Genomic DNA, 27,444 nt, shown 5'->3' with positions numbered 1-27,444 from the left:
ACTACTCCTGGCATCACACCTGGAAATTCAATGCCGGGCCATGTCTGGGCTCTGGTACTGAATTTCCAGGTATATGGAGCAGGCAAAAACATAGCCGGTTAAGTGCAATGTTCCGCACTTAACCAGCTATGGGGCACTGCATATAGACAGGACTGTGTTTTATGAGGTTCTATTTATGCGGTTATCTTACCCGGTTAAGTGCTGAATATCGGGACTTAACTGGCCCAGTGCTGACCTCTGCCCCTGGAATGCTCCCAAAATAGCTGGTTTTGGGTGCTAACCTGGCTTTTTCAGCAGCACTATCTGGTTAAGTGTTGTTGAAAACGCCAGTTAGCCCTGGCACGCACCTACGCAGACAGAGGCAAACACACATACCTCTGTCTTGCTCTCGCTTTCGTAGTTCCCTGCCACGGTAAATAACCATGGCCTCCTGGCATTTCACTACCCTCTTCCAAAACAGACAGGAGTCATCTCCAGATGGTGAAAGTTTGAGGGGAAGAAATCTATTGGAATGCTACTACTACTACTACTACTTAACATTTGTAGAGCGCTACTAGGGTTACGCAGCGCTGTACAATTTAACAAATACAGACAGTCCCTTCTCAAAGAGCTTACAATCTTACATCTTACCTGCAAAGTGAGGCAAAGGCCATGCGAAGCCTGCATCTCACAACTGTCCTTCTGATGCCTGTCTAAACCTCCCTTACCCTGATACGTGTCTTGCCTCCCCCTGACACCTACAGCACTGTTTTCTGTATCTGCTGGGATGCCCTTGAGATTCCTCCATCTGCTAAGAGAGGGCCCCCTGCATTTCAGTCATTCGAAAGATGTGAGACACACTTCTTTGAGCAGACGATCAGAAGTTTCATGACGTGAGCCCTCTCAATATATTATTACAGACAGCAGATCTCTCATAATCCTCCATTCGCCTGCCTGCAGGGTCCCATCCCACCCTAGCTCACACTTTGTAAAATGTACCAAATGCAGCATGGACAATCACCTCACCCAGGTCTCTGAGAGAAATTTCATGTACCACAACTGGGTTAATGGAATTGGGAGGGAATTTTATAGGAAAACATCCCTGAATAATTTCGAAGGAAGGCTCAGAGCACCTCAACCCAGTTGAAAGCCCAGAGGAGGAGAAAAGTGCTGACCTGCTCCCTCTACAAGCAAAGAAAAAGAAACTGCTTTCCAGCACAAAAGATTTGCTTCCATGCCCCAATGATCAATTCCCCACGCTGTTCAGAAACAGCACCCTAAAAGTAGCGCTGGAATAGCGCAGGAAATTAACTCCCCAATGTTCAATTCTAATAACATGCAAATTTATGTGCATTATTAGTGCTGATCGTCCTGGGAAAGTGCAAAAGGATTATGCCTGAATACTCCCGCAATTTGTCAAACACTGGGGCTGGAGGGTCATAAGACCCTAGACACACCTCCCAAACCAAGCACCCCCCCCCATCCTCCCTGTTACGAGGACACGCAGGGCTGGAGGTCCAACAGAGCTCCAGCCCTCTGACCCCTCCCCCGTCACAAAGGCATGGGGGGCTGGAGGTCCGGTGGATCTCCAGCCCCCTAACCCCCCACCCAAAAGAATACACCTGGTGACTCAAGTGGGTTGCCGACGCAATCCCCCCTTATATGGCAAGGAAGCCCTACCCAGTGTAGGAAGGGCAGGGCACCGCCATTTTGTAGGTGGCACTGGCTGGAAGAGGAGGGAGTGTTGCCTTCGGCCACCAAGTATATTTTTTTGTGTGTTGGGGGTTAGGGGGGCTGGAGACCCACCGGACCTCCAGCCCCTCTGTGCCCTTGTGACAGGGGTCGGGGGGTTGGAGGTCCGTTGGTGGATGTATGTGTGTGTGTGGGTGGGTGGGTGCTTGAGGGGGCACCAGGCCACCAGGGCCTTGTTTTGGAAGGTGGGTCTGGGGGTCCTATGGACCCCCAGGACATAGTGACAGCCTGGGGTGCTTGACCCTGATGGGGGGGGGGGGGGGAGCGGGAGCCTTAACCCTAACACCAGTTCTCAGCTGGCATAGGGTTAAGGCGCTATTCTGCCCCTACGATCAGAGCGCTGTTCTCGGATCATAGCAGTGGAATACAAGCAGAGCTCATTTAAATCTAATTTAAATGAACTCTGCATTATGGCTTTGCTTGGGCATTTTCAACCTGATGATCATGGGGGCGTAGGTAAATGCAGGCGTTATTCCAACGCTAGTGGCCTCTAGCATCTGTATTTACCTTTGCTCATCGGGCTGCCTGTGAATTATATTAGCTCTGTCTGGATGGCAACTGTCCCACTGTTCACAGGGTTGCAGAGTCTTCTGCTTTGTTTTATGTGTGGATTCTGCAAAAGTTTTCAAAGTGAAGGTAGGTGTGTACTGTCAGTTTGAAAACTGCCTAAGGAAAAAGTATCTGCTATCATTCACGCCTGCTTCTGCTGTAGGCACTTCTTCTGGCTAAAAGAGCACACACAGTTTTGTAAATACAGTATTATTGTGTGCTGTTGCAATCCCAGCCCAGTGCCACACCCAGGGGACACCACTGCTCAATGCAGGTGAAAGCACAGTGCCTTTTCAAAGAATATGTTGAACTTTTACCCCTGGAGGAGGGGCAGATTCCAAATGGCCAATTTCTAAGGGAATAACACTGTCAGAAATGGTTCCCTGGGTGTCTGAAGGACTCTCTACTACCCTCTCCTTTAGAAAACAGATATGGTTTATAGTTTATTATATTTGATATAACGCCAATAATAAATATCTAAGTGGTTTACAATCTGGTAAAACATGACCAAGTCAAGTTATACAATCAGTTTATAATTCAGTAAAAGAAAAACAAATCAAGTTAAACAAATAGCAGTCAAATACGTGACAGGACAAAGGAACATATAACACAAAATAAAATAAATAAGAAATTACAATAACAGAAAGAGAAATGAAAGTAAGGTCAAATAAAACAAATTTGTACTCTGGAGCCATCCCACTGGTGAAGGCAATTCTGACTTTATGACGTGTTAAACCATTTCTAGGGGTTCGAACAGGCAACTGTCAGGTAGACTCTTGTCAATCAGAGGTAGAATCAGTGTCAACCTGATACAATCAATGGCACTAAGCCATGTAAACTACTGCAATGGAATTTATGCGGGATGCAAAGAACAAACCTTAAAGAAACTTCAGACCGCTCAAAACACGGCAGCTAGGCTTATCTTCGGAAAAACGCGATTTGAAAGTGCAAAACCCCTTCGAGAAAAACTACACTGGCTCCCAATCAAAGAACGCATTGCTTTCAAAATCTGCACTCTGGTTCACAAAATTATCTGTGGTGAAGCTCCGGGATACATGACATCTGTAACGCCTCTCCGGTACTATGTAAGCCACATTGAGCCTACAAATAGGTGAGAAAATGTGGGATATAAATGTAACAAATAAAATAAATAAAGGTCTCCCTAAATAACCAGCGCTTGAGAGCAGCCTTGAATTCTGGCTATGATGTCTCTGACGTCCAGCGGAAAAGAATTCCACATGGTGGGTGGAGTGGAGTTGTTCAGGCCCTTACGTCTCATTGCATACTTTGCACCATCTTAGTAGTCTCACACAATGTCAATACTGGGCCGATATTCAAAGTCATTTTAAGCGGCAGGAGAGGATCCTGCCTGCTTAAAATACTCAGGGCCGCACAACTGCTGGTATTCAGCGGCACTCAGCCAAGCAGTACCACTGAATATCAGCTCCGACAGGCCAATAAAATAGTGGGAAGGTTAAGGGCGGTATAGGGGGTGGCGTTGAGGAGGAGCTGGCAGTTATGTGAGTGCTGGTGCCGACACTGAATAGAGGCCAGTACCCTCATAATTTTTAAAAAAGCTTTCCAACCCCTCTGATCCCCCTTCCGATTTGCCCTCTCCCCTGAAACAGCCCCCTTCCTATCCCCAACCCCCCTATCACCATAGCCCCCCCCCCCAACATCACTATAGGCCCCCCTGCCATCACCATAGCTTCCCCTGGGCCTACCTAGCATCTTTGGTGGTCCAATGGGAATGTTGTGGGCAGAAATGAACCCCACGCATTCTTGCCTCTAGCAACTGTCTACAGAAAATTTCTACCCCTACTATCCTATCTTACATTATAGTTTTACCCACTATCCTCACCATGTCTTGACTTGTTATATGGCACTAGCTGTACCCCCTTTTAGACTGTAAGTTGCCCAGATGGCCTGTTTGTTGGGCAGGTTAGTAAATTTTAATAAACATGAACCTGAAACTTGATGAGGCAACCACTAGGGGCGAGTGAGTAGGGTTCACTCCTGCCCTCAACATCCCCACTGGACCACCAGGGATGCTAGGTAGCTGGGGGGGGGGGGGGGGGGGTCCTATGGTGATGGGGTGGGAGGTTTGGGTGGGAAGTATTGCTGTTGCAGGGTGGAGAGGGATCGGAAAGAGGGTCATTTCAGTGGGGGGGGGGGGGGGGGGGGAGAGGGATTGGAGAGGCTGGAAAACATTTAAAAGTTATGTAAGTCCCAGCCAATATTCAGCTGGGGCTCGCACAACTGTTTTATATGGGCACCTGCTGAATATTGGCCGGGACCCACATAAGATCTGGCATCCACTGGTTTTCCAATTAGCCCCAGATATTCAGTGCCAGTCCATACACATGGAACTGAATATCCGTGGCTAATTTAAAAAATAAAATGCTGATTGCAATCGGCTGGACTGTCTCTAACAGTGCAGCAGTCCAGTGCCTCCAGCTGGGGGGGGGGGGGGGGGGGGGGGGGGAGGGGATTGTGGAAAGGATTTTCCTCCCTTCTCCCCAGGAAGAATGAAGAGTGAAGGAGATAATTTCTCTTACATCTAAAATAATTTAGTTCAACCTGCTGCAATTATATACAACTCTCCATTTCTTCCTGAGGAAGTAACCTCCCTCTCTCCCCCTCCTGAGACACTGCTCTCCTTCCCCCCCACCCCGAGACAGTATCCTCCCTCTTCCCCCTCTGACACAGCATCCTAAGACGCTGCCCTCCTCCTCCCCTCCTTGGGTTGTACTGCTCTTCTTTCCCTAGTAGTTGTTCTCCTCCCCCCCCCCCAGCCTCAACATCCCAAGACCCAGGAACTGCCTCTGGTATTTCTCTTCCGTATTGCCTAATTCTTTTTTTACCACTTTATGCATTACGTAATGACCCTTCTCTAAGCTATGAAGCCAGTAATGTGAATCCCAGAGAGAGTCCAGAAGAGAGAAACATACACAGAAAGAGAAACTGAGATGCACAGAGGGCCAAACAAAAACTATTTCCAGCACCTCTGCAGAGATAAAACCAGAGCTCAGGGACATCGAATCTACAGAAAAATGTAATCAAAGATTTTAGACAGAATGACGAAGTAACCTAACAGCTAGTGCATTGGGCTGAGATCCTGGGGAATGGGGTTCGGTACCCACTACAGCCCCTTATGATTCTGGCCAAGTCACTGCCCCAGGCACAAAAACCTAGATTGTGAGCCCACTAGAGACAGAGAAAGTACCTGCATATAGGGCTAGATTCTATATCACGACTAAAAAATCAGCTCCAAACAAAAATACGTCTAGGTGGATTCTATAAACTACACCTAAAGTTAGGCGCAGTATAGAATACACCTAAATCTAGCCATAGTTTACAGAATACACCCTGTGCCCATTCTCTGTGACTATATTTAGTCACGGCTATTTATGCCAATGAAAACCTGGTGTAAATGTCAACGCCTAAATTATGCACGGTACGAGAATATTCTATAACACCGTGTAGATTCAAGGAACGCCCAAGACCCTCCCATGGCTACGCCCCCTTTTCAGATCTGTGTCTTAGAATTTACACACATCACTATATAGAATACGCTTAGTTATGCATGTAAATTCTAATTAATGCTTGTTACGTGCAATTATCGGTGCTCACTGGATTGTTAAGTTAATTAAGTTGTGCAAATACGACCAGATTTGTACATGCAACTTAAGTCGCTCTGTATAGAATCCAGGGAATAACATGTATGTCTCACAGCACTATAGAAATGATTAATAGTAGTAGACACTTCTACGACAATACAGGAAAGCTGACAAACCTGCCAGACTGAATGACATGCTCCTGTACAGCATACAGACAGCGAACAGGGTGGAGGAATGTTCCAAAGAAATGAACAGAAGTCTTCCAAGAGATTTTTTTCAACTTAAAAAGTCACATGAATCACCTGAACCCGACACGGTCCGTGTTTCGGCTGTTGTGCCTTCCTCAAGGGTCACAGCTCAAAGGATCATGGTAACTTAAGATTATGTGATCATAGTAACTTAGTGAAATAAACATCGCAATCAGAGTCTTTAGCAGTGTCTGTGAAAAGACCCTGATTGCGACTTTTATTTCACTAAGTTACCATGATCACAAAATTTGAGCTTTGACCCCTGAGGAAGGCACAAAAGCCGAAACACGGACTGTGTCAGGTCCAGGTGATTCATATGTCTTTTTAAGGAGAATAAATCTTTTGGAAGATATCTAACTTCTGTTAGTTTCTTTGGAACATTCCTCCACCCTGTTCACTGTTTGTTGATTGCTGTGGAAGGACTCCCTTGCCCTTTTTGCTACTGCCTGTACACAGTGGTGTAGCTATGGATGGGCCTGAGTGGGCACAGGCTCACCCAGTCTAGTGGCCTCCAAAACACCTCATTGGCGGTGCTTCACTCATCCCTCTCTCTCTTTCTTCACTGCTGGTGGCAGAGCAGCTGTTTCTCTCTCTCTCAACCCCCCCCCCCCCCCCGTCTACCTTCGAGCAGTCGCCTACAGCAATTCCTGTAGACAACCTGTGGCAGCCTGGCAGCCTTCCCTCTATCGCATCCTGCCTTGATGATGTCACTTCCTGTTTCTTCACTGGCGTGGCGGGGATGTGGTAAAGGGAAGCCTGTAGGGCTGGAGCAGGTTACCAGGAATCATTGACGGCGACTGCTTGGAGGTAGACCGGGGGGAGGGGGGGTTACAGAGAGATGGGCAGATGCCAGGCAGGGGGGTGGAGGGGGAGAGAGGAGCAGATGTTGGGCGAAGGGGGAGAAAGATGATGATATGTGGGGCAGGGGTGGAGGGAAAGGTTTAAAAAAAACCTGTATTGTATGTACGGGGGTGGGAAGGGCCCACCCACGTTAACTCAGGGCCCACCCAAAATGGCAGGTCTAGCTACGCTCCTGTCCATACAGCATAAATATTATGGGGGCAATTCTATAAAGTGGTGCCTAAATTTAGATGTGACAAGAAACCCGCTTAGCACCAATTCTATGACAGTGTTAAGGTGTACCTAACCTGTTATAGACTGAAAGCGCACAGAAACCTAAGTGCACACCATACTATTCTATAAGGTGTGTGCATTGCTAGGTGACTTGCCCACTGGTGCAGCCCATATGCTTTAATACAAAGTGTGACTAGCACACCAGTTTTATAGAATAGTGCCTGGCACGTGCACACGCACATACCAATTTATGACATCATTCACACGTGTAAGTATGTCTATTCTATAAAGTAGGATGTGCAATTGGTGCCTAGATTAAACACCTTTTATAGAATTGCCCTTTATTACTACTACTACTACTACTACTTAGCATTTCTATAGCGCTGCCAGGGTTACGCAGCGCTGTACAAGTTTAAACATGGGGAAGGACAGTCCCTGCTCAAGAGAGCTTACAATCTAAAGGTAAAAACTATGTAGTCAGTGTAGGTATCAGGAATGGGAAGGTGGTTAGGCACCAAAAGCAAGGGATATGTGACCATATTCTATAGTCTGCGACTTGGGCCTACGACAGTATTCTGAAACTGCCTGGGTATCTTCAGCGAAAAAAGCCTACAGTTTCCAATGGGCAGCCAAAGCTTACACAGTACCTCCCCAAATACTGAACCACTGACCACATCTTTACCTATAGTCACCGATTAACAAGTCGTTCAGGAAGAAAATGTACATATTTTACTAACTCTATTTGGTATCCTGCAGTCAAACTAGTACAAAATAGAAACCGTGGGATAGGGAAGGGGAGGAATTTGGTATTGTTAAATCTCTTCATCCATCCATCCACCCACCCACCCATCCATCAACTAGAGCTTCTTCCTGTCTGGCCCTCACTGGAACTGAGCTGCCACAACCATCAACACCTCACTGCCCCACCACCAGCCCTACATATTTAGGCTCACTGCAGTGACAGCTGAACATAAGTACTTGCATAGCTGCAAACAAACTCCTTCACTGCATCTAGGAAGGGTAGTTTTTGTTGAGTTTAACACCTCTGCTCATTTCGGAAAGTTAACTCCTATGGGTGCTTGTTTTGTGTAGTGGGAGATAGGCGTAGACTGGGGGGGGGCGAGCCCCCAAACGACGATGAGGCGCCGCCGCGCCATTAGTTAAAAAAAAAAAAAACACATGCACGCACGCGCTCCTCTCCATCCGCTTGGCTTTCCTGCTCTCTCTGTCTGCGTCCCGCCTTCCTCTGACGTCAGAGGAAGGCGGGACGCAGACAGAGAGGGCAGGGAAGCCAAGCGGAGTAGCGGACGGAGAGGAGCGTGTCCGTCTACCCCTCTCTCTTCCTCCCTCCCTCCCTCTGCCGCAGGCAGCAGTCTTTTCCAGCGTTCCTGGCAGCGGTAGCAATGTACACGCTGCCTTTGGCTCTGCCCCGAAGCCTTCTCTTCAAGTTCCTGTTCCCGCATAGGTGGGAACAGGAACTTGAAGAGAAGGCTTCCGGGGCAGACTGAAGGCAGCGTGTACATCGCTACCGCTGCCAGGAACGCTGAAAAAGCTGAAGACTGTTGCCTGCGGCGGAGGGAGGGAGGGAGGAAGAGAGGGGGTAAACGGAGTCACCATCTTGGACCTCGCGGGGGGGGGGAGCAGAGGGAAGATGGATGGGACTGGGAGGGGTGGGGAGCAGAGGGAAGGAGCAGGAGATGAATGGGACTGGGAGGGGTGGGAAGCAGAGGGAAGGAGCAAGAGATGGATGGGACTGCGAGGGGTGGGGAGCAGATGGAAGGAGCAAGAGATGGATGGGACTGCGAGGGGTGGGGAGCAGAGGGAAGGAGCAAGAGATGGATGGGACTGCGAGGGGTGGGGAGCAGAGGGAAGCCTACTGGAAAGAAGACACTGAATAAAACAGAAGACACTGGGACCAAAGCGAATAGAAAAACTAAATGATCAGACAACAAAGGTAGATAAAAGTATTTTATTCATAATTTATTAATTGAAATGTGTCAGCTTTTTGAAATGTGCATCTGTGATATTTTGCCTGTAAATTCAATTCCTTCCTCCACATTAGCATATTCATTTGCATATGTATATATGCAAATGATATGCTAATATGCTCCGCCCATTCTTTGCCCCCCCCCCCCCCCCCCCCAAATGAAACAGTCAAACTACGCCTATGGAGATGCCTCTGTAAGGCCACTGGAATCTTGCAGAGATTTCCAGCGCCTCTACTCTAAGCAGTATGAATTAATCTTTTGTGTGACATCAATAGTTGCTAGGCAGAGTATTATACAGTCATTAGACTTTCCAGCCTCTTTCAGAAGGAAGGAGGATCTGATGGCTCAGTATGATAAAGAGAGAGAGGGAACTGATTTATGTGGAAACTCTCGGGAGTATAAAACCCCGTGCTATATTTGCTTAACTGTCTTTGGCTCATTTGCCTCCCTGGCCACTGACCATATCAACAAGGGGAGAGGTCTTCCAGCCTGAAGCCCCAGCCACATAGACCAGAACTTTTAAAGTAATTATACTCTGCTAGCTGGTAATGAGTGAAAGGAGCAGTTCAGGAGTACACAGGTGACAGAAGCCACTTAAGCATCTGCCCTACTGGGAGTCTGTGTGAATGGGGAACCTTCTACATCACTTCTGAGAAACTGAGGGGAGAGAACAGACTGGGATACATGTGTATTTTCCAGCATGGCAACCTGCACTATTCCCATCTACTGGTGATACAGGGAACATCTATTGAACTGAAGGAAAACATTACCACCCACATCTACGAGGTTCCTGAAAAGCCAACAAGACCTTGGCAGAACCAGATTCAAAAAAGAACTGCACCAGAGCCTCTGAGTTTCTGAGTCTCATTGCAGTTGTAACCAGAACTGTAAGTGGAGGTTTCTGGTGATGATTACCTGCTACTATCAATAGCAGGCTTAACGAGAGGACGAGTTGGACTTTCTCCGGATTTAGGAATTCAAAGCACCAGAGACTTTTAAATAATTTAGGGGTCCTTTTACAAAGGCACACTAGCATTTTTAGCGTGAGCTAAAAATAAGCATGCACTAAATGTTATTTCTATAGGCGTGTAGCGTTTAGCACGTGCTAATCATTAGCGCTTACTAAAAACGCTAGCGCATCAACCCTGTGTTGGAGGAACTGCGGGATGAAGGGGGATATGTGCCATATTTGGTGGTCTTGTGCCCATGCATCTAGGTACTGGAAGAGTATAATAGACTTTGTATATTCAGTGACAGCTACCCAATATCAGATGAAAATGGACTATTGCCTCCTACATTTTAGATCGCCTACAGTCAAAAAGCATATCCACCAGTTTGCCACACAGGTGTTTGTAGCGGGCAAGCTGGTGCTAGCGGCGGCATGGAAAAGATCTCAGCTACCAGGCCTGCAGACTGTGCTAGAAAAGTTGAACTATATCCAGTTGATGTCTAAACTCACCGCGTTGCGCAAAGGACAATTGGCTCAACATCAGAAGATATGGGACTTTTATAACACTTGGTTATCCACAAACGTGAGCGTATAGGTACTTACAGTACAGACCAGTTCAGGGGAGGGAGGGTGGGTGGGAATCATTACTTGGTTAGCAATTATTGTTAACTAGTAAAAGAGGCCCGTTTCAGAGCAAATGAAACGGGCGCTAGCAAGGTTTTCGTCGCCAACACCCCCCCCGGCCAACCCCTTCGTTGTTCTGCCATTGCTCCGCCCCCAACGTCCTGACGTTTGACGCGAGGGCGGGGCCCGGAGCGATTTCCCACCCACCCCCCGCCTCCCTGCCTCCCTCCCTGCCAACTCCTTTGTTGTTCTGCCATTGCTCCGCCCTCGAGGGCGGGGCCCGGAGCGATTTTGGTGGCTTCACCACCACGAACCTTTCTGAAGGAAGTCAGGGCTTGGCTTCACTGACGTCAGTGTCCTCAGAACGTTGAGGGTGAGTTTTATTATAGTAGATAGTTATCATCATGAAGCTGAATAAGAGTACCTAAGTGTATCAGTCTATTGAGAGATTTGTTCTGTTGATATTGGCTTTTATTGTTCAAAATGCATAAATAAAAAATTTAAAAAAAAAAAAAAAAAAAAACGCTAGCGTACCTTTGTAAAAGGACCCCCTTAGTTGCTAATTGTTGTCAATGCCTTACGCTTGCTTCTGCTACATTGTATTGGGGTTTTTTTTTTTTTTTAATTTTGCTCACACCTTTTCTGTAGTCACTCAAGGTGAGTTACATACAGGTACACTGACTTCAGTAAACCAGCTCTAGTGTGGACTGGATTATTTTGAGAATGAGATGTGCAGAGAGTGTGTGGAAAGTGCTTATGGCCTGCTGTGGTTACTGGTTGCGGCCCTGGTCCCAACCACATTAATACTGCTTATGTAGAAGTTCCATTTGTAGTTGAGCCTTACACCATGGGGAACCATGGCTGCACTACTAAGATGGAAATGTACTCAGGTTGACTAGGGAGCTGCAAAAGATGGACTGAGAATTTCCATGTAGAACAATATATGATTGACAAGGGGGTCTCGACATCATCATACACGTCCACTTGAGATGATTAATGGCCCCCTTCAGCCCCAGCCCTTATCTGATGCTCAAGGCAGAAGAGGAACTTCCTATGACTATAGGAAAAACAGCAGCAGCATCATTTCATTTCATATTATTTGTATACCACCAATTCACTAACTTATTCTCGGTGGTTTATGAAGCATAGTATTAAACAGTTCTTGAAGCTGAAGGCTTCATACACATTTGTAAATCTTATATCAAATAACACATTCAATATATCACTCAAAATTCTTAAAAAAGGAGGAAAAAGACCTCAAATGTCCCAGAATGGCAGCAAACAAAAATGTCTTAATGCCTGCTTTTACGGGACCCCAGTCTTCTCATCGGTCTAAAAAACCTCCTTATGGAAAGTTTTTGTTTTAATTTATATGTGTATATTGTGCACTCAAACTTCTTCAAACATTATGATTTAGTTATGCATCAAATCTTGCATTTTAAAGCATTTACAGCACTAGCTTTAGTTCTTGTTACTTCAAGTCACCTGAAGAAGCTTAACTAAAAGTGAAACAGAGAGCCTCGTTGGGTACAAGAACTAAAAACTAAGTGCTTTAAATGCTTTTTTCCTCCTTCTCAAAGAATGTTTAAGAATTTTGAGCGATATATTGAATGTGCTATTTGATATAAGATTTACAAACGTATATGAGCCTTCAGCTTCAAAGACTGTTTAATACAATGATTTTTTGCTGAAGATTTGCCAAGTTATTGGTTTATGAAGCATAACCATAAAAAGAAAACAGAGAACACAGCTACATAAAAGAAAAACATCATTGCATATAACATTAAACAAACTAGAAACAGTACCAACAAAACACGAAAACAAGAAACAAAGATCATCAGCATACCTTACAACTGAAAGCTAAAATTGAGAGGGCTCTACATTTTCAGATAATATTCTGATCTGAAGAAGGTATTGCTTTTGTAAGCTAATCAAAAAAAGTTAGTCTAATAAAAAAGGTATAATCTTATTTTTTTTTCTTTGATTTATTTCTATTTCTTACCTTTAAAAATGGACTAACACAGCTACCACACCACTTCACTCAGGATAATATCCCAAAAACCTTTCTTCCTTCAGCACTGGTGTAGCACTACAGGGGTAGCACTAGGAATGATTTCTAATAGGGCAATCTTTTGAATGTACCAAGTCAGGTGCTTTTGTAAGGACAGATCCTTTTCCCGGGTGCAGTTTTTGCTCTCTACACTACCCAGGACTGTAGACGCTGTGGAAGCAGCCTTCACAGAGGAGGAAGGGGGTCTCACCTATTGCTCAGTGACAACACCTAGTGGCCCAACTTACCCTTTTACCAAGCCGTGCGGCAATGCCGACGCAGCCCATTCTTTGAATGGGCTGTGTCAGCATTACCGCACTAGCAGCCGGTAATGCGGCTCTGTAAAAATGGGAGTTAGTGTCCATATTAGCTGCATTCCAGAGGGAGCTGCAGTCTGTGGCCCCTGAGTAAACAGGAGAATAGAGAAAGAGAAGGAAAAGGACAGATCCATTACTGCTGTTGTTTATCATGAAGCGACAAATACAGAAGAACAAAAGGCCTCTGCACAGGTCATTCAAAGCAAACACACAGTGAAGGAGACAAGAAAGATGATGGCAAAAAAACATCTGATGGGTTCAAAGTGTTCACATCAAAGGTTTATTGCTAAAAACTTGACTCGACGTGAATGGTGTTTCGTCCACTCAGGCCTGCCTCAGGAGTCCCAGCGAGGAGTAAAGAGTGCAGTTTAAACTCAACTCAAATGCAACGATAAAAGATGTCTCGCTGGGACTCCTGAGGCAAGCCTCAGTGGCCGAAATACGATTCATGTCGAGTCCAGTTTGTAGCAATAAACGTTTGATGTGAATTCTTTGAGCTCATCAGATGCTTTTTCCTTGTCTCCTACGCTGTGTGTTTGCTTTTATTTATTACGATTCATGCTCTTATGTGCCACTTTCATCTCCAGTTACTGTCACAAGGGATGCACACAACACAAAATTGCAGAGTTTCTTGTTTTACCGAGCCTGGTGACGATCTGTGCAGGGAGATTTTAGGAGACCTGACATTCTAGGAGCCCTGTACGAGCACAAGGGCAGCCATGATCATATGAACTAGCATCTCTGCTTGGAATTTAGCTGCAACTCCTGGAATTAATACCCTCACCACTGCAAGAAGTCAGCCTCTGGAGGGTGTGACCTTTCAGCGCCATAATGCAGTGCCAGCTGGCCATCTCCTTAAGTAGGCAGATACAGGATTATAACTCATTATTAAGTTACGCTCTCTAATTTTTCATATTATACCAGGATGAACACCTAGCTTATATGTTGCAGTTTATTAATCAATCTGCCAGAAACTCTGATCCAACTTATAGGGATTTCCTAGTTTTACATTATCTAAATCCAAGGGAAATTATTTATAAAACAATTTTTTCAGCAATGCTCTCCTGTCAAGCTGCCAGGTGGTAGAACGAACCTCCCCACCTGACAAAATGTGAAACTAGTTGTATCTGATTTCGTAAGTTGTAAAAAACTTCTTATTCCAAACGTTTGTTGTTTTAAGATAACTATTTCAGATTTTTGTTGTTACAGATAACTTTTAACAATTGGCTATGCTATTGTTTCAGTAATGTAATTCTAGGTTATGCTCAGTTTCTTAATTTTTGTAAGCCACACTGAACCCTTGAGGCGAAAGTGGGATATAAATGTCCTAACCAGGATTCTGTTTATCACCACATGTATAATTTTTTGCAGAAGAATGGATCTGGTTCCCATACTATCTTACATCTTTGGGACCTGATTTGTCCTACTTATTTTTGACATTTTTACACACTCAGTTATGCCTTTTGGGTATAAGGTCTCAGGCTGACTGAGTTTTTGGGGTTAAGAGATTTATGTTCCCCTTGGGACACTGTCACAGGGATTTCTGCATGCAATGGAAAAAGGGAAGGCTGGGGGAGGAAGCATTAAGCTAAAAATCACTGTTTAGGCTGGTCTGGTCGCTCATTGAAGGACCTAGATTCAAACCTGGGCTCAGCTTTTCCGCTCTCTAGATAAACCACGGTTGAGGATGCCATGGAGGCAGCGTTCACAGCTTCTAGAAAAAGGGACTCTTAGTCATTGTGCAATGGTGACGCCTAGTGGTTGGACTCAGAGCTCACAACTACAGAGTTCTGGAAGGAGCCAGAAGGACCATCACCTAAATGACTGGACTAAGTAGGCTGGAGGGGATATAAAAGTGTGTGTGGGGGGAGAGGGCAGTGGCGTTCCTAGGGGGGCTGACACCCGGGGCGGATCGCCGATGCACCCTGCCCCCCAGGTGCAGCATGACCCCCCTCGGCGAAAGGACACCCCCTGCGAAGGACCCCCCCCAGATGCACGCCGCTGGGGGGGGGTGCCGCGCGCGCCTGTCCTCCGTTCGTTCCATGCTTCTTCTCTGCCCCGGAACAGGACCTGTTCCGGGGCAGAGAAGAAGCATGGAACGAACGGAGGACAGGCACGCGCGGCACCTCCCCAGCGGCGTGCACCCGGGGCGGACCGCACCCACCAACCCCCCCCCCCTAGGAACGCCACTGGAAGAGGGAAAATATCCCAAGGTATTTGTGAATGAAGGCTCATGAGGCCAGATCTCAGCATTGTCTCTGATTGAGTGGAAGCCCAAAAGAGCAGGAGAGAAGTGTAAGCCCCTTGCCTCTCCCACCCCCATCCATATCAGCTCCTCTCAGATACATGCCATTTAACATTTCTCCATCATCTTACCTTTCCAGTCGACTTGACCCCCTTCCAGACACAAAAGTAGACCAGCACCCAACAGGCCAGAAGGCATAGCAGCACCTCCCAGTTTATCGTCCCCACATCGTCCAATCCGCTCGAGATCCTCAGCACCTTGTGGCTGGTGACAAGGAATAAGGCTGTGAGTGCAACAAAGGGGAAGGAAGGGATGCCTACGCAGAATTCTAAAATAGTAAGTGACGACAGGTAAACATACAGTAATCTTCCTGTAAGAAAGAAATGCAGGGCACTTTCACTTAAAGTCAATAAAGTTACATAGGTCATAGGGGACACACTGAGCCGATCAACATTCTGCCCCACTCTGTGCTGGCATTTGGACCTTTTTCTTGCAATTAGACTTCCAGTGAGGAAGCAGAACAAGGCAGGGCCGCCGAGAGGGGGGACAGGGGGAGGGGGAAGATTCCCCCAGTACTGACCTCCAAGGGGGAACACGGCGTCGGGGTCTGTTTCTCTCCTGCTCCTGACGGGACCCGGGTGATCGCGTCCCGACAGGAGCAGGAGAGAGAAAACTCCGGCGCCGGGCCCCCCCCTTAGAGGCAGGGGAGGAGCACACACAGGGCTTCGGGGCCTCTGGTTTGGCTGGCAGGGATCTCCAAGCAAGCCCCGCCAGCAGAAGCATTCCTCCAACAATGTTGTTCACTGCATTGCCTGCCCTGCAGCTACTTTTCCCCTCAGGTCGCTCATGCGTGCAACGTGAGGAGAAAAGCTGCTGCAGGGCAAGCAATGCAGCAGAGAACAGAGCTGGAGGAAGGCATCTGCTGGCAGGGCTTGGGGACCCCTGCCAGCTAAGGTATGTGGAATTGTGGCACGGGCAGGGAGGTGGGCCAAAATGTGCCCCCCACACACTTTGGGCTCCGGACCCCCCAATTTTTATGGTCTGGCTACGCAATGGTCCAGGGGGGTGGCAGCGGTGGTCCTGGAGAGGGGGCCGATAGCGGCACTCCTGGGAGACCGGCAGCAGCAGTCCTGGGGAGGCTGGCAGTGGTGATCCTGGGGGGCCCACAGCAGCAGTCCTGGGGGGCTACAGCAGCAGTCCAGGAGGGCGACCGGGCTGCGGCGACCCTGGAACAAAGATTGGTTCAGGCTGTAACCATCTGGTAGCCTTAGTGAGGTTCTATTCCAGCGGTCTTCATTCATTTTTAAGCTGGGGCCACTTTGGATTCTAATGAGCTGAAGGAGAGCCGCCAAATATCTTCCCTTGCCATGACACTGCTGACCAGTGTGTGTCAAGGACATCCATCCCCACAGCCTCAAGGTTGTGGGCATTTTCAAATTCATTCTCTTTTGTCTACTGAGAAATGTCTTGTCCTTCAAGCATGCAGTTGTTCTCCCCCCCCCCCCCCCCCCATCCACTTTTCCCTTTCTGACGTGAGCCTGGTTTGAGAGGGAGGGTAGCATAAAAAAGCAGAAAGACAATGGGGGCCACCCCAGAGGTCTCCAGGGGCAGCCACTGACCCCCAGGCCTTGCAATGAAGAACACTCTTGTATTCAATCCCTCTTCATCGCTCATATGACCTTGAATGACTTTCAATGTCATATCAAAAGAAGAGAACCTATATACTCAAATCATAAATGTTACTACTGCTACAGTGAAGACAACCTGCATCTCTCCTTTTTACTCTCCCTCCCTTCCTACAGATGGACTTACTCCCAGAACTCGATGACAGGTGAGTGTTTCTCCGACAACTCATCACAGGTCAGGTTCCCAAAAGTGGAGTTAGCACCAATGCTGCCATTGGCACAGTCCTCAGGCCGGAAGATCTCCATGCAGTTAGGCGAGTTCCAGGGGTTGCCGCAGGTAGACCAGGGCAAGGTGGCATTGAAGGACTTCACCAGGTAGTAAACGCCCCAGGCCAGGATCATAATGTAGTAGGTGTTACAGAAAAAGACAATGACCACAGAGGCAAGGCCAATGCCTGCGGAGAACAGAAGGAAAGCAGAGCTTAAATGACTCTGTAGTACATACATACAGTAACACTAACAGCCTTCCATAACTATTTGATCTATTTTTCCCTATCATATACATTCCTATTGCAGATTCTCCTACATGTGCAGGACATCAGACTCACAGAAACAGAAGCCTGCCCTTGCAGATCAGCAACGCGGCCATGCAGGCTTCTGTTTCTGTGAGTCTGATGTCCTGCACGTATGTGTAGGATGTCAGACTCACAGAAACAGAAGCCTGCCCTTGCAGATCAACAACGTGGCCGTGCAGGCTTCTGTTTCTGTGAGTCTGACTCACAGAAACAGAAGCCTGCCCTTGAAGATCAGCAACGCGGCCGCGCTGAAGAGGACTTCGGCTGGCGGGGGTTGGGGACCCCCGCCAGCAAAGGTACCCGAAGGCGGCGGGGGAGGGTTGGCGGCGGGAGAGGGGGTCAAGGGGGTCAAGGGGGTTGGTGGGGGGGCAGGGCCAAATCTACGGGGACCCATGCCCCCACATAGCTACGCCCCTGGTTTCTACATGGTGTCTGGAAAAAACTGAACCCCTTACATAGATTCAAAATACTTTGCAATTGTTGAAACATTTAGTATGACTTTTGAAAATATAATTAATATATATATTTTTTCTTAGTTGATTCATAATTTGTGTTCAAAATGTCCTCCTTCAGCCTTGACATATTCGATACCACTGCTGTTGGCTCAATTAATTCTGGGGTTTCATTAGGAACTCAACTGTTTTATGAGTTCAATGCGCTGGAGCTCCTTCCTGTTGAAAAATAAAGTACTCAGAAATGTCTTGAATTTCAGGCAGACGTTTCTGCTGCAGTAGGACGTTTTTGGGTTATTTGGTTGGGGGTCTTGGTTTTTTCCAGACTCCGTGTATAAAGGAATGTAGAAACCCACTTTCCTTTATAGAATACAATCGAAAGCTTAACATTTAGGCCATTGAGCTGGTATACTTGTGAACATCTAAGTGCAGCAGGGACGCATGTAACTCGCACTATTGTCTAAGTTAGGTGTGTAAGCAGGACCTCTGCCTGTGTCCCGCCCATGCTCTGCCCCTCCCCTTGCAAACACATGCTGTGTAAGTAAGTGGGTATTTGCAGAACAGTGCTTAGGCAGCATCTTGGCATACACACATGTAAAAGTGCAAGTATGTGCTGGTATTTAAATATTTACATGTGTAATGCACATGTAAATGTTAGTGCCAGGGATATGAAATTTGATTTCCCTCTGTATGTCTGTGTGGTGGGAATTCTTCTCACATTCTGAAACGCCACAGAAGAAGGCTGAACACAGTGGGGGATGGGTGAAAAAGTGATTAAAAACCTTGTTTCAATTACCTATGAGGCACTGCCAGAAACATTTACTAGTTACCTTGTCAGACATGTTTTTATAAAGCAATTCCAGCAGGCCCTGGATATGCTCTGCTGGGCAGTGAAAAAGCCTTTCTACCATTTACAAAGTCTGGGCTACGGAGAGGACAGAGGTCTTTCTGTTTGCCTCAAACTGATAGGTCATTCTCAAGTCTAAAGATAGCTTCAATCCCCGGCTCTGTCACTGTCTCTCTCTATTTGACCTCAGAGGAGTCACTTCATCACCCTGTGCCTCAGCTCCAATCCCCGGCTCCCACACTGATTCTCTGTGATTTAGGGGAAGTCATGTTATCCCCATGTGCCTCAGCTCCAATCCCTGGTTCTGTCTCTGACTTTTTCCGTGTGACTTTGAGGGAGTCACTTTATCTCACTGTGTTTCAGCTCTAAACCCCAGCTCTGTCATTGACTATCTGTGACTTCAGAGATGGTCACTTATCTCCCTGTGCAGCTTCTCTAATTCCCGGCTCTGTCATTGTGTGTGACTTCAAGGGAGTCAGTTTATCCCCTGATCTATCTATCACTGACTCTCTGTGAATTTGGGGAGTCATGTTATCTTCTTGTGCTTCAGCTGTAATCCTGGCTCTGTCATCAACTCTCTGTGACCTTGGGGAGTCACATTATCGCCCTGTGCCTCAGTTCCAATTCTTGCTCAGTCACTGACTCTCTGACTTTGAGTGAGCCATTTTATTTCTCACCCTGTGTGTTCTAAAGCACTCTTTTTTTTTTCTGTCTCGGTTTGACCTTTATTCTCTCCTGGACTGTGTTACCTTATCTCCATACCATTTACTGTAATTTGTGTAATGAGTAAATGCCAGAAGAGCAAGACTCTTCTGTTACTGGCTTCAGGCCTTCCTGTTTTGCTCTGCAGGCTGAGTACAAGGTAAGGGAAAGTTGGTGAAGAGACTGGAGCTCAGGATGATACCCTAGGCAGCAGGGCAGTCTTGCAGCTAGTTACCAACTGGCTCCGTCTTTTCAGACAGACAGGCCAATCCAGTCCTGGTTTTACCTTCTAACACGTAAGAACTTATAATTCCTGCTTACGTCCCTGATTACTAGGCTTCAATTTGCAATTATCAGGCGTACTTCCTGATAGGCAGTGGCTTTTGCACCGATTTAGTTTTGCACAGACTATTCAACACAAAATCGTTAAAATACCATGAACTTACTGAGTTTTGACACAGGAATAAACCTTGATGAACGAAATTAATTGCGTAAGACAAAACTGACAAAAAATGGACTGAGTGAGTTTTGGAAAAGTGCTCTCCAATTGTGCGCATAAGTTACAGTAGCTTTCAAATTTATGAGTGCATAAATATTTTGTGGTACAGTCTTTGAATATTCACACATAAAAAAGATAAAAAAGAAAGAAAACGATAGTTCTGTAGAATATAATTCAGAGGTTTGGGCCGATGATGAAGCAGCCCAGCCCCTGCGAGCTATAGCTGTACATAGCCGGGGGCTTCTTGAGGCCTTTCCTCTATACACTAACAGTGTGTATTGGAATATACGTCAATTGAGCGTATATTATTTTGATCTCCCCATTGTTCTAGATAGTATGATATAATTGAAAGAAGAGGAGACTTCCTTCATATTATAATTAGTTTAATGTAAGGGGCATTCACAGGGATGGGTCCCACATTTACACACACAACTTACAGAATACTGTAAGTTAGGGCAAGTGCTGCATTTATGCCTGCTATTAACATGGAGTGAGTGGGTGCACCTAAATAATGTTGGTGAGTTAATTACACTCAACGTGTAATTAAACTCTGGAATTTGTTGCCAGAAAATGTGGTAAAGGCGGTTAGCTTAGCGGAGTTCAAAAAAGGTTTAGATGGCTTCCTAAAGGAAAAGTCCATAGACCATTATTAAATGGACTTGGGGAAAATCCACTATTTCTGGGATAAGCAGTATAAAATGTTTTGTACATTTTTGGGATCTTGCCGGGTATTTGTGACCTGGATTGGCCACTGTTGGAAACAGGATGCTGGGCTTGATGGACCTTTGGTCTGTCCCAGTATGGCAATACTTATGTACTTATGTAATCTATGCTAGTATCCTATAATGGAATCTAGGCACCCAGGTGACACTGCATAATGAGCACATAGTGCACTGCATTTTGGCACTTTAACTTTTTTTTTTTAAATTTTCAGTACTTGATATACTGCAAGTGATCCCTGAAGTGACTATGCGGTTTACATTTTCTAATACAGGTACTTTGCACTGTCCCTAATGGGCTCCCAATCTGAGTTATATTTTGTACCTGGGGCAATAGAGGGCTGAGGGGTCCTTTTACTAAGGTGCACTGAAAAATGGGCTGCGGTAGTGTAGGCGCGTGTTATGGACGCGTGCAGATCCATTTTTCAGCACACCTGTAAAAAAAAGACCTTTTTAAAATTTTTGCCGAAAATGGATGTGCGGCAAAATAAAAATTGACGCGTGTCCATTTTGGGTCTGACACCTTACCGCCAGCCATTGACTTAGTGGTAAGGTTTCTCGCATTAACCATGCGGTAATCGCCTATGTGCGTCAAGTCGGAGTTACCGAATGATTTTCGCCGCATGCCAGAAAATAAAATATATTTTCTGGCACATGTAGCAGAATTGCGTCAAAAATGAAATTGCTGCATGGGCCATGCGGTAGCTGGGTGGTAACTCCAAATCGACGCTCGTTGGGCGCGCATAGGTGCCTACGCGGCTTAGTAAAAGGGCCCCTCACATGGACCACATGGAGCTGCAGTGGGAACTAAGCCTGGTTCCCCAGGATCTCAACCCACTGCTGGGCATCAGGTAGCAATGGGAATTGAACCTGGCCACTCTGCTGACTGTGTCAAAGGCTTTATGGAAATCTATGTGTACCACACCAGAGCTCACCCTTGATCCAGATCTGTGGTCACCCACTCAAAGAAACCATTACATTTGTTAGAGTAAATTACGCCAATTACATCAGAGCTGCTTTGGCTGCCGGTAGAAGTGTGCTCTATTTTTAAATTTTGTGTGTTAATATTTTGAATAGTTTATGGTATGTTACCTAATTATATGCAGGGCATGATTAATTTACCAGTACGCAATGCTTCTGTTGCAGTCAGAATCTTTTTAAGGCTACATTATCCATCATGTAAGAAGATTGTTTATAACTCTGTGTTGCCGTTGTATTTTCCATATCAAGCATCTAAATTAAGAAATTCCTTACCAGATGAAATACATATCCATTGTAATTTTAATGTAGAATAGGTCATATTTTATTTTTTGTATTATTCTGATGTCGTATTATTTTTGCACTGTATTATTTTGATGTTTGTAAGCCACATTGAACTTGTAAGGTATATATGGGATATAAATGGTCTCAAATCCAGCAATCACCTGGATTCAACATCCTCTACTCTCTTCTTTCATAGCGTATTTATTAATTTACCCATCAGTGAGACTGGTCTAATTGGCCTGTAGCCCCTCCTCCTTATCGCTTTTAAGGATGGGCCACTTTGGGCTTTATCTGAAGGCATCATTTGTTATACAAAGGAGTACAATATCTGCCCATCTCCTCTTTCCAAACGTTGACTGAATAGAATTGTCAGACAGGACAGAATCTCTATTAATATACAAGGATGTATCCCATCTGCCTCACTTTTGGGGCTCATTTTCAAAAGAGAAAAATGTCTAAAAAGTGGCATAAAGCAGCGTTTGGACGTTTTTCTTACCAAAATGTCCACATCAGTATTTTCAAAAACCCATTTTCCAGACATTTTTCTAAGCAGTTGGTCTCTAGTGCATCCAAATTTCAAAGGCGGGATTTGGGTATTCCTAAGATCTGCACATTTTTTTTAGCAATAATTGAACAAAACAAAAATGTTCAGAGCTAAAATTAAATTTTGAGCTAGACCTGTTTTAACAATGACTAAGCCACAAAAAAGTACCCTAAATGACCAGATGACCACCAGAGAAATAAAGAAATTATCCCCCTCCCAAAGATATAAAAGAAATAGTACATACCAGCCTCTATGACAGCCTCAGGTGTTACAGCCAGTCCTACTAGAGCAACAATCAGGTCCCTGAAGTAGCCTAATAGTCAGTGCAGTGCATTCTGGAGATGGGGACCTTGGCTCATAATGTACTCTAACTGTTACACTTGTGGCGGAAAGTGTGAGCTCTCCAAAACCCACTGAAAACCTACTGTGCCCACATATAGGTGACACCTGCAGCCATAAGAGCTATTGTAGTACCGTGCAGTTGGGCACAGTAGGTATTTGGTGGGTTTTGGAGGGCTCACTATACAATATAAGGGAGCAATGGTGAGATGTGTACCTGGGAGCTTTTAGGTGAAGTCCACTGCAGTGCCACTAGGGTGCCCTATTGCTCTCCTGGGATGTCTTTGTGGCCAGTCTACTAAGATTGCTTGCTCCACCTACATCCCAATGGCTTGATTTTGTGCATTTTTCACTTGGATGTTTTTTTTGTTTGTTTGTTTGTTTTCAAAAATGTACCCAAAAGATAAACACACAGAGCACAAAACATCTAGCAAGTAGCCATTTTGAAAAAAAAAAAAAAAAAAGATAGACATTTTAATGTTTTGAAAATGGCTATATTTGCTATTCTGATTCTGGGTGTTTTGAGCAAAACGTCCAAAGTTCCAGTCTGCCCAAACAAAATAAACTCATAGCACATGGTATGATGTGATACTACATATATATATTTGATTTGTCCTTACCATTTTCAGGGCACAGATTATAGAAGTCTGAATGTTGCTTTTGGTTCTAATTCCATGTGAACTGTCTCTTTTATAAATGTACATGATAGGCAGAGGGATACCATAGTGCAGTGTTTCCCAAGTCAGTCCTGGAGTACTTTCTTGCCAGTCAGATTTCCAGGATATCCACAATGAATAATGCATTAACTTGATTTGCATACATTGCATCCATTATATGCAAATCTCTTTCATGCATATTCATTGTGGATATCCTGAAAACCTGACTGGTACTCCAGGACCAACTTGGGAAACACTACTGTAGTGTAAACAGATACATAGAAATAATTATAAAGAGAGAATGTGAATTAAAATTAGGGATGTGCATTTGTTAGAAATATTTCCCATGCTGTTTTAGATCCTATTTTGCCCGAAACAACAGGGAAACCCCCCCCCCCCCCAAAATTTGTTTTTTCCCTCTTTGTTCTAAAGATTGTGCACTACTGACAGTATTGCTCCCAAATCAAAATAAATGTAAAAAGTAACCCAGAACAAAATGAAAATTCCCGTAAATGGGATGAGAAACTAAACAAAATGAAAATGTCGGGGCTGCACACCTCTAGTTAAAATGCACACCTAGAGAGCTGTAGAAGGAGCAGCAGTATCTGAAGCAGGGGCAGATGGCAGGATGTTGGCTCCTGCCTAACTGAAGTCTGACCTTGAAAGAGTGGCGCAATGTTCCATACTGCGATGCTCCCGGCCTTCATGAACTGTCCCAGAGCAACCTCCAAGAAGAAAATGGGGATCCCACCAACTATGACAAACAGCAAGTAGGGTATGAGGAAGACACCTGATGGAAAGGAAGACAGAGAACACAGTAAGAACACTGACAGAGGAAAAATGGCTGCTTTAACCATTTAAGGCCCTGGGCAAACTTTTGTGTATGGGCTCCCTTTAAATTTTCCCATACTGACTGATACCTTTCATCTTCTTCCCACACTCCCCTCCCCACTTTTAATCTGAGGCTGCAGGCCTCTTATCTTCCTCTTCATCCAACGGTCTATTTATTCCAGACTGCACAGGACGGGCTGACGTAAGCACACCAGGGCCAGGGCTGGTGAGCAATGGCTCAGTGCACTGGTGATAAAGGGTGCCAAAATCCCCGGCCTCTCACATCATCGCTTTACCTGGTTCAGTGCTTAAGCCTTCTGTCCCCCCTCCACAGGTCCAGCATCTCTCCCTCCCTCCCTTGTTCCAACATCGCTCCTCTTCTCTCCCCACCCTCAGTCTGGTCTCTCTCTTCCCCATTTGCTATTCCACTCCCTGTGAGCCCAGCATTGCTCCCTCTCCTTTGTCTCCCCCCTCCTCCCATAGTTCTTCTGTAAACTTTACCTGGGTTGCCAGCAGCAGCAGAATGAAGACAGGCTGCCTTCAGCCAGTCCCTGGGTCTTCCCTCTGCCATGTCCTGACTCCTTTGATGCAATTTCCTGTGGGTGAGACACTGTAGAGGAAAGACCCAGGGGCTGGCTGAAGACAGCCTGTCTGTCTTCATGCTGCTGCTGCTGCCACCAGCAACCCACATAAAGTTAACAGGACAGTAGAGGGAGGGGAGAAGAGAGAGAGTGATGCTGGACCCATAGGAAAGGGTGCGAAAGAGGGGGGAAAGAGAGACCAGACCGGAAGTGGGTGGGAAGAGAAGGGAATAGATTCTAGATCAAGAGATGGAGAAAGGGAGAGATGCTAGACACGCAGGGGGTGGGGGGAAGAGGAGCACCAAAGCAAGTTGGCTCAGGGCACCACAATCCGTTTAGCCAGCCCTGAAGCACACCACCTTCTTCCACGTGGTGCAGACCCATGCAAGTTAGATGTGAGGAATAGTGCACATTATCATAATGCAAGTTGACTCAAAGGCCTTGTGCTATGAGCAGGGCCAGTGCATGGGGTAGGAGGTACCCATGTGAACCTTCATCCTTGCGCCCTTTCCAATTAACTTTCAAGCCCACAGGACCCCTGGGATTTTGATAACTAAACTACTTAAGAACCCTCCAAGGACAATCCTGTGAAAACACATGTAGAGCCCTCTAAGGTTCTGGACTTTGAGGACAGCAGAGAAGTCTAGTGACTCTATTAAAGTAGTTAAATCTCGTGCAGACTGCATGGAATTGCCTAAGGACTTGGGAGACTGGAAGACTGGGCATCTAAATGGCAGATGAAATTTTATGTGAACAACTGCAAAGTGAGGTGCTTGGGGAAAAATAATCCAAATTATAGCTACACGATGCTAGGTTCCACTTTAGGAGTCATCACCCAGGAAAGGGATTTAGGTGTCATCACAGACAATACATTGAAATCTTCCGCTCAAGCAAAAAAAAAAAAGCAAATAGAATGTTAGGGATTTTTAAGAAAGGAACAGAGAATAAAACAAAGAATATCATAATGCCTTTGTATTATTCCATAGTGAGGCTGCATCTTGAGAATTGTGTGTAATTCTAGTCCCTGCATCTCAAAGAAAGATATGGTGGAACTGGAAAATGTACAAACAAGATGGACTCTCAGCTTGGAAAACATACAGCTGAGGGGACATATGATAGAGGCCTATAAAATCCTCAATAGAGTGGAACAGGTAAACACAAATTGATTGCTTACTCTATGAAAAGTACAAAGACTAGGGGACACTATGAAGTTACATAGAAGCACATTTAAAACAAATAGAAATATTTTTTTTCACCCAACATATAGTTAAGCTCTGAACTCATTGCCAGAGCAGGTGGTAAAAGCAGCTAATGTAGCTGGATTTAAAAAAGATTTGGACAAATTCCTGGAGGAAAAGTCCATAAATCATTATTAAGATAGACCTGGGGAAAGCTACTGCTAATCTCTGGAATTAAGTAGCATAGAATCTTGTTACTTTTTGGGTCTCTATGGGTATTTATGACCTGGACTGGGCAGTGTTGGAAACAGGATACTGGACTAGATGGACCTTTGGTCAGACCCAGTAGGACAACTCTTATATTCTCATGTACACAGCAACTACCCACTAGCAAGATACTTCAGCTTGGACATAATGCAGAACACAGACCCTTATCAAATAAGAGTATGTGTGTTCAAAGAGTATAAATGGAAATATGCAGACAAAAACAGAATTCTTTTTTCCTCTGCTCTCCACTCTGCCTTATACCCCCCCCCCCCCCCAAACCTTTTGTCCTGGGGGGAGGCTGGAATTGGAAGTTGAGGTCCGTTCTCTGAGTCGGGGGACCTGCTGAGGCAGAGTGCTGCAGCTGCCTTTTTGCTCAGAAGTAAAATTGAGTCTAAAAGGGTCTTTGAGGTATTCCTAGTTTGTCCGGGGAAGGTCTAAAGTCCAATTATTAGTACACTAATGCCAGAACTCAGCTTTACAGGGGGACAGGAGTCACAGAGATGAGAACTCTTGCCAGATAGTCCTTAATTATTTATTTGGATTTAGCTCACACTTTTTCCACAGTAGCTCAAGGTGAGTTACATTCAGGTATACGAGGTGTTTCCCTGTCTTTAGCGGGCTTATAATCTTAGATGGCTATTTACTGAAGGATTTCTTCCATTTTGTGAAAAATACTAAGGGGGCTATTCTCTAATGGGGCTTAGATATAGGTTCCACGATGCAGAATGGGGAGGCATCTATTCTTGGATTTTTGACTTTTTGGACTAGAGACGCGAAGACGAGTCTGAAGTTAATTTCCAGCGCGTTGTTAGGTTGTGTGGCGCTAGTTGCAGTGTTTCCTGCCTTTTTTGAGCATTATCATAATAAATAAGACTAGAAATACCTCAGCACAGGAAGTGACACCGATAAACTAAGCCACTTAATACAAGAAGACTCCTGAGGCAGGTCGTTGGGCCGAAACATGGCCGTGT

General features: G+C 45.6%; 1 protein-coding gene across 1 annotated transcript in view; it reads right to left on the bottom strand.

The window, feature by feature from the left end:
• The window catches only part of SLC6A8 (solute carrier family 6 member 8), a 126,198-nt gene that overhangs the window by 76,214 nt on the left and 22,540 nt on the right, over positions 1-27,444 (bottom strand). The window contains exons 2-4 of the mRNA XM_030194074.1: positions 24,275-24,406; positions 17,208-17,475; positions 15,527-15,659 (exon numbers count right to left, since the gene is read on the bottom strand). Of these exons, the coding sequence (XP_030049934.1) occupies positions 15,527-15,659; positions 17,208-17,475; positions 24,275-24,406 (533 nt within the window). The remainder of the gene's footprint in view (positions 1-15,526; positions 15,660-17,207; positions 17,476-24,274; positions 24,407-27,444) is intronic.

The sequence above is a fragment of the Microcaecilia unicolor genome, chromosome 2 (genome assembly GCF_901765095.1).
Source record: "Microcaecilia unicolor chromosome 2, aMicUni1.1, whole genome shotgun sequence".
Taxonomy (NCBI): domain Eukaryota; kingdom Metazoa; phylum Chordata; class Amphibia; order Gymnophiona; family Siphonopidae; genus Microcaecilia; species Microcaecilia unicolor.
Note: the sequence above shows the minus strand (reverse complement) of the source record. Positions and strands in the feature narration are given on the sequence as shown.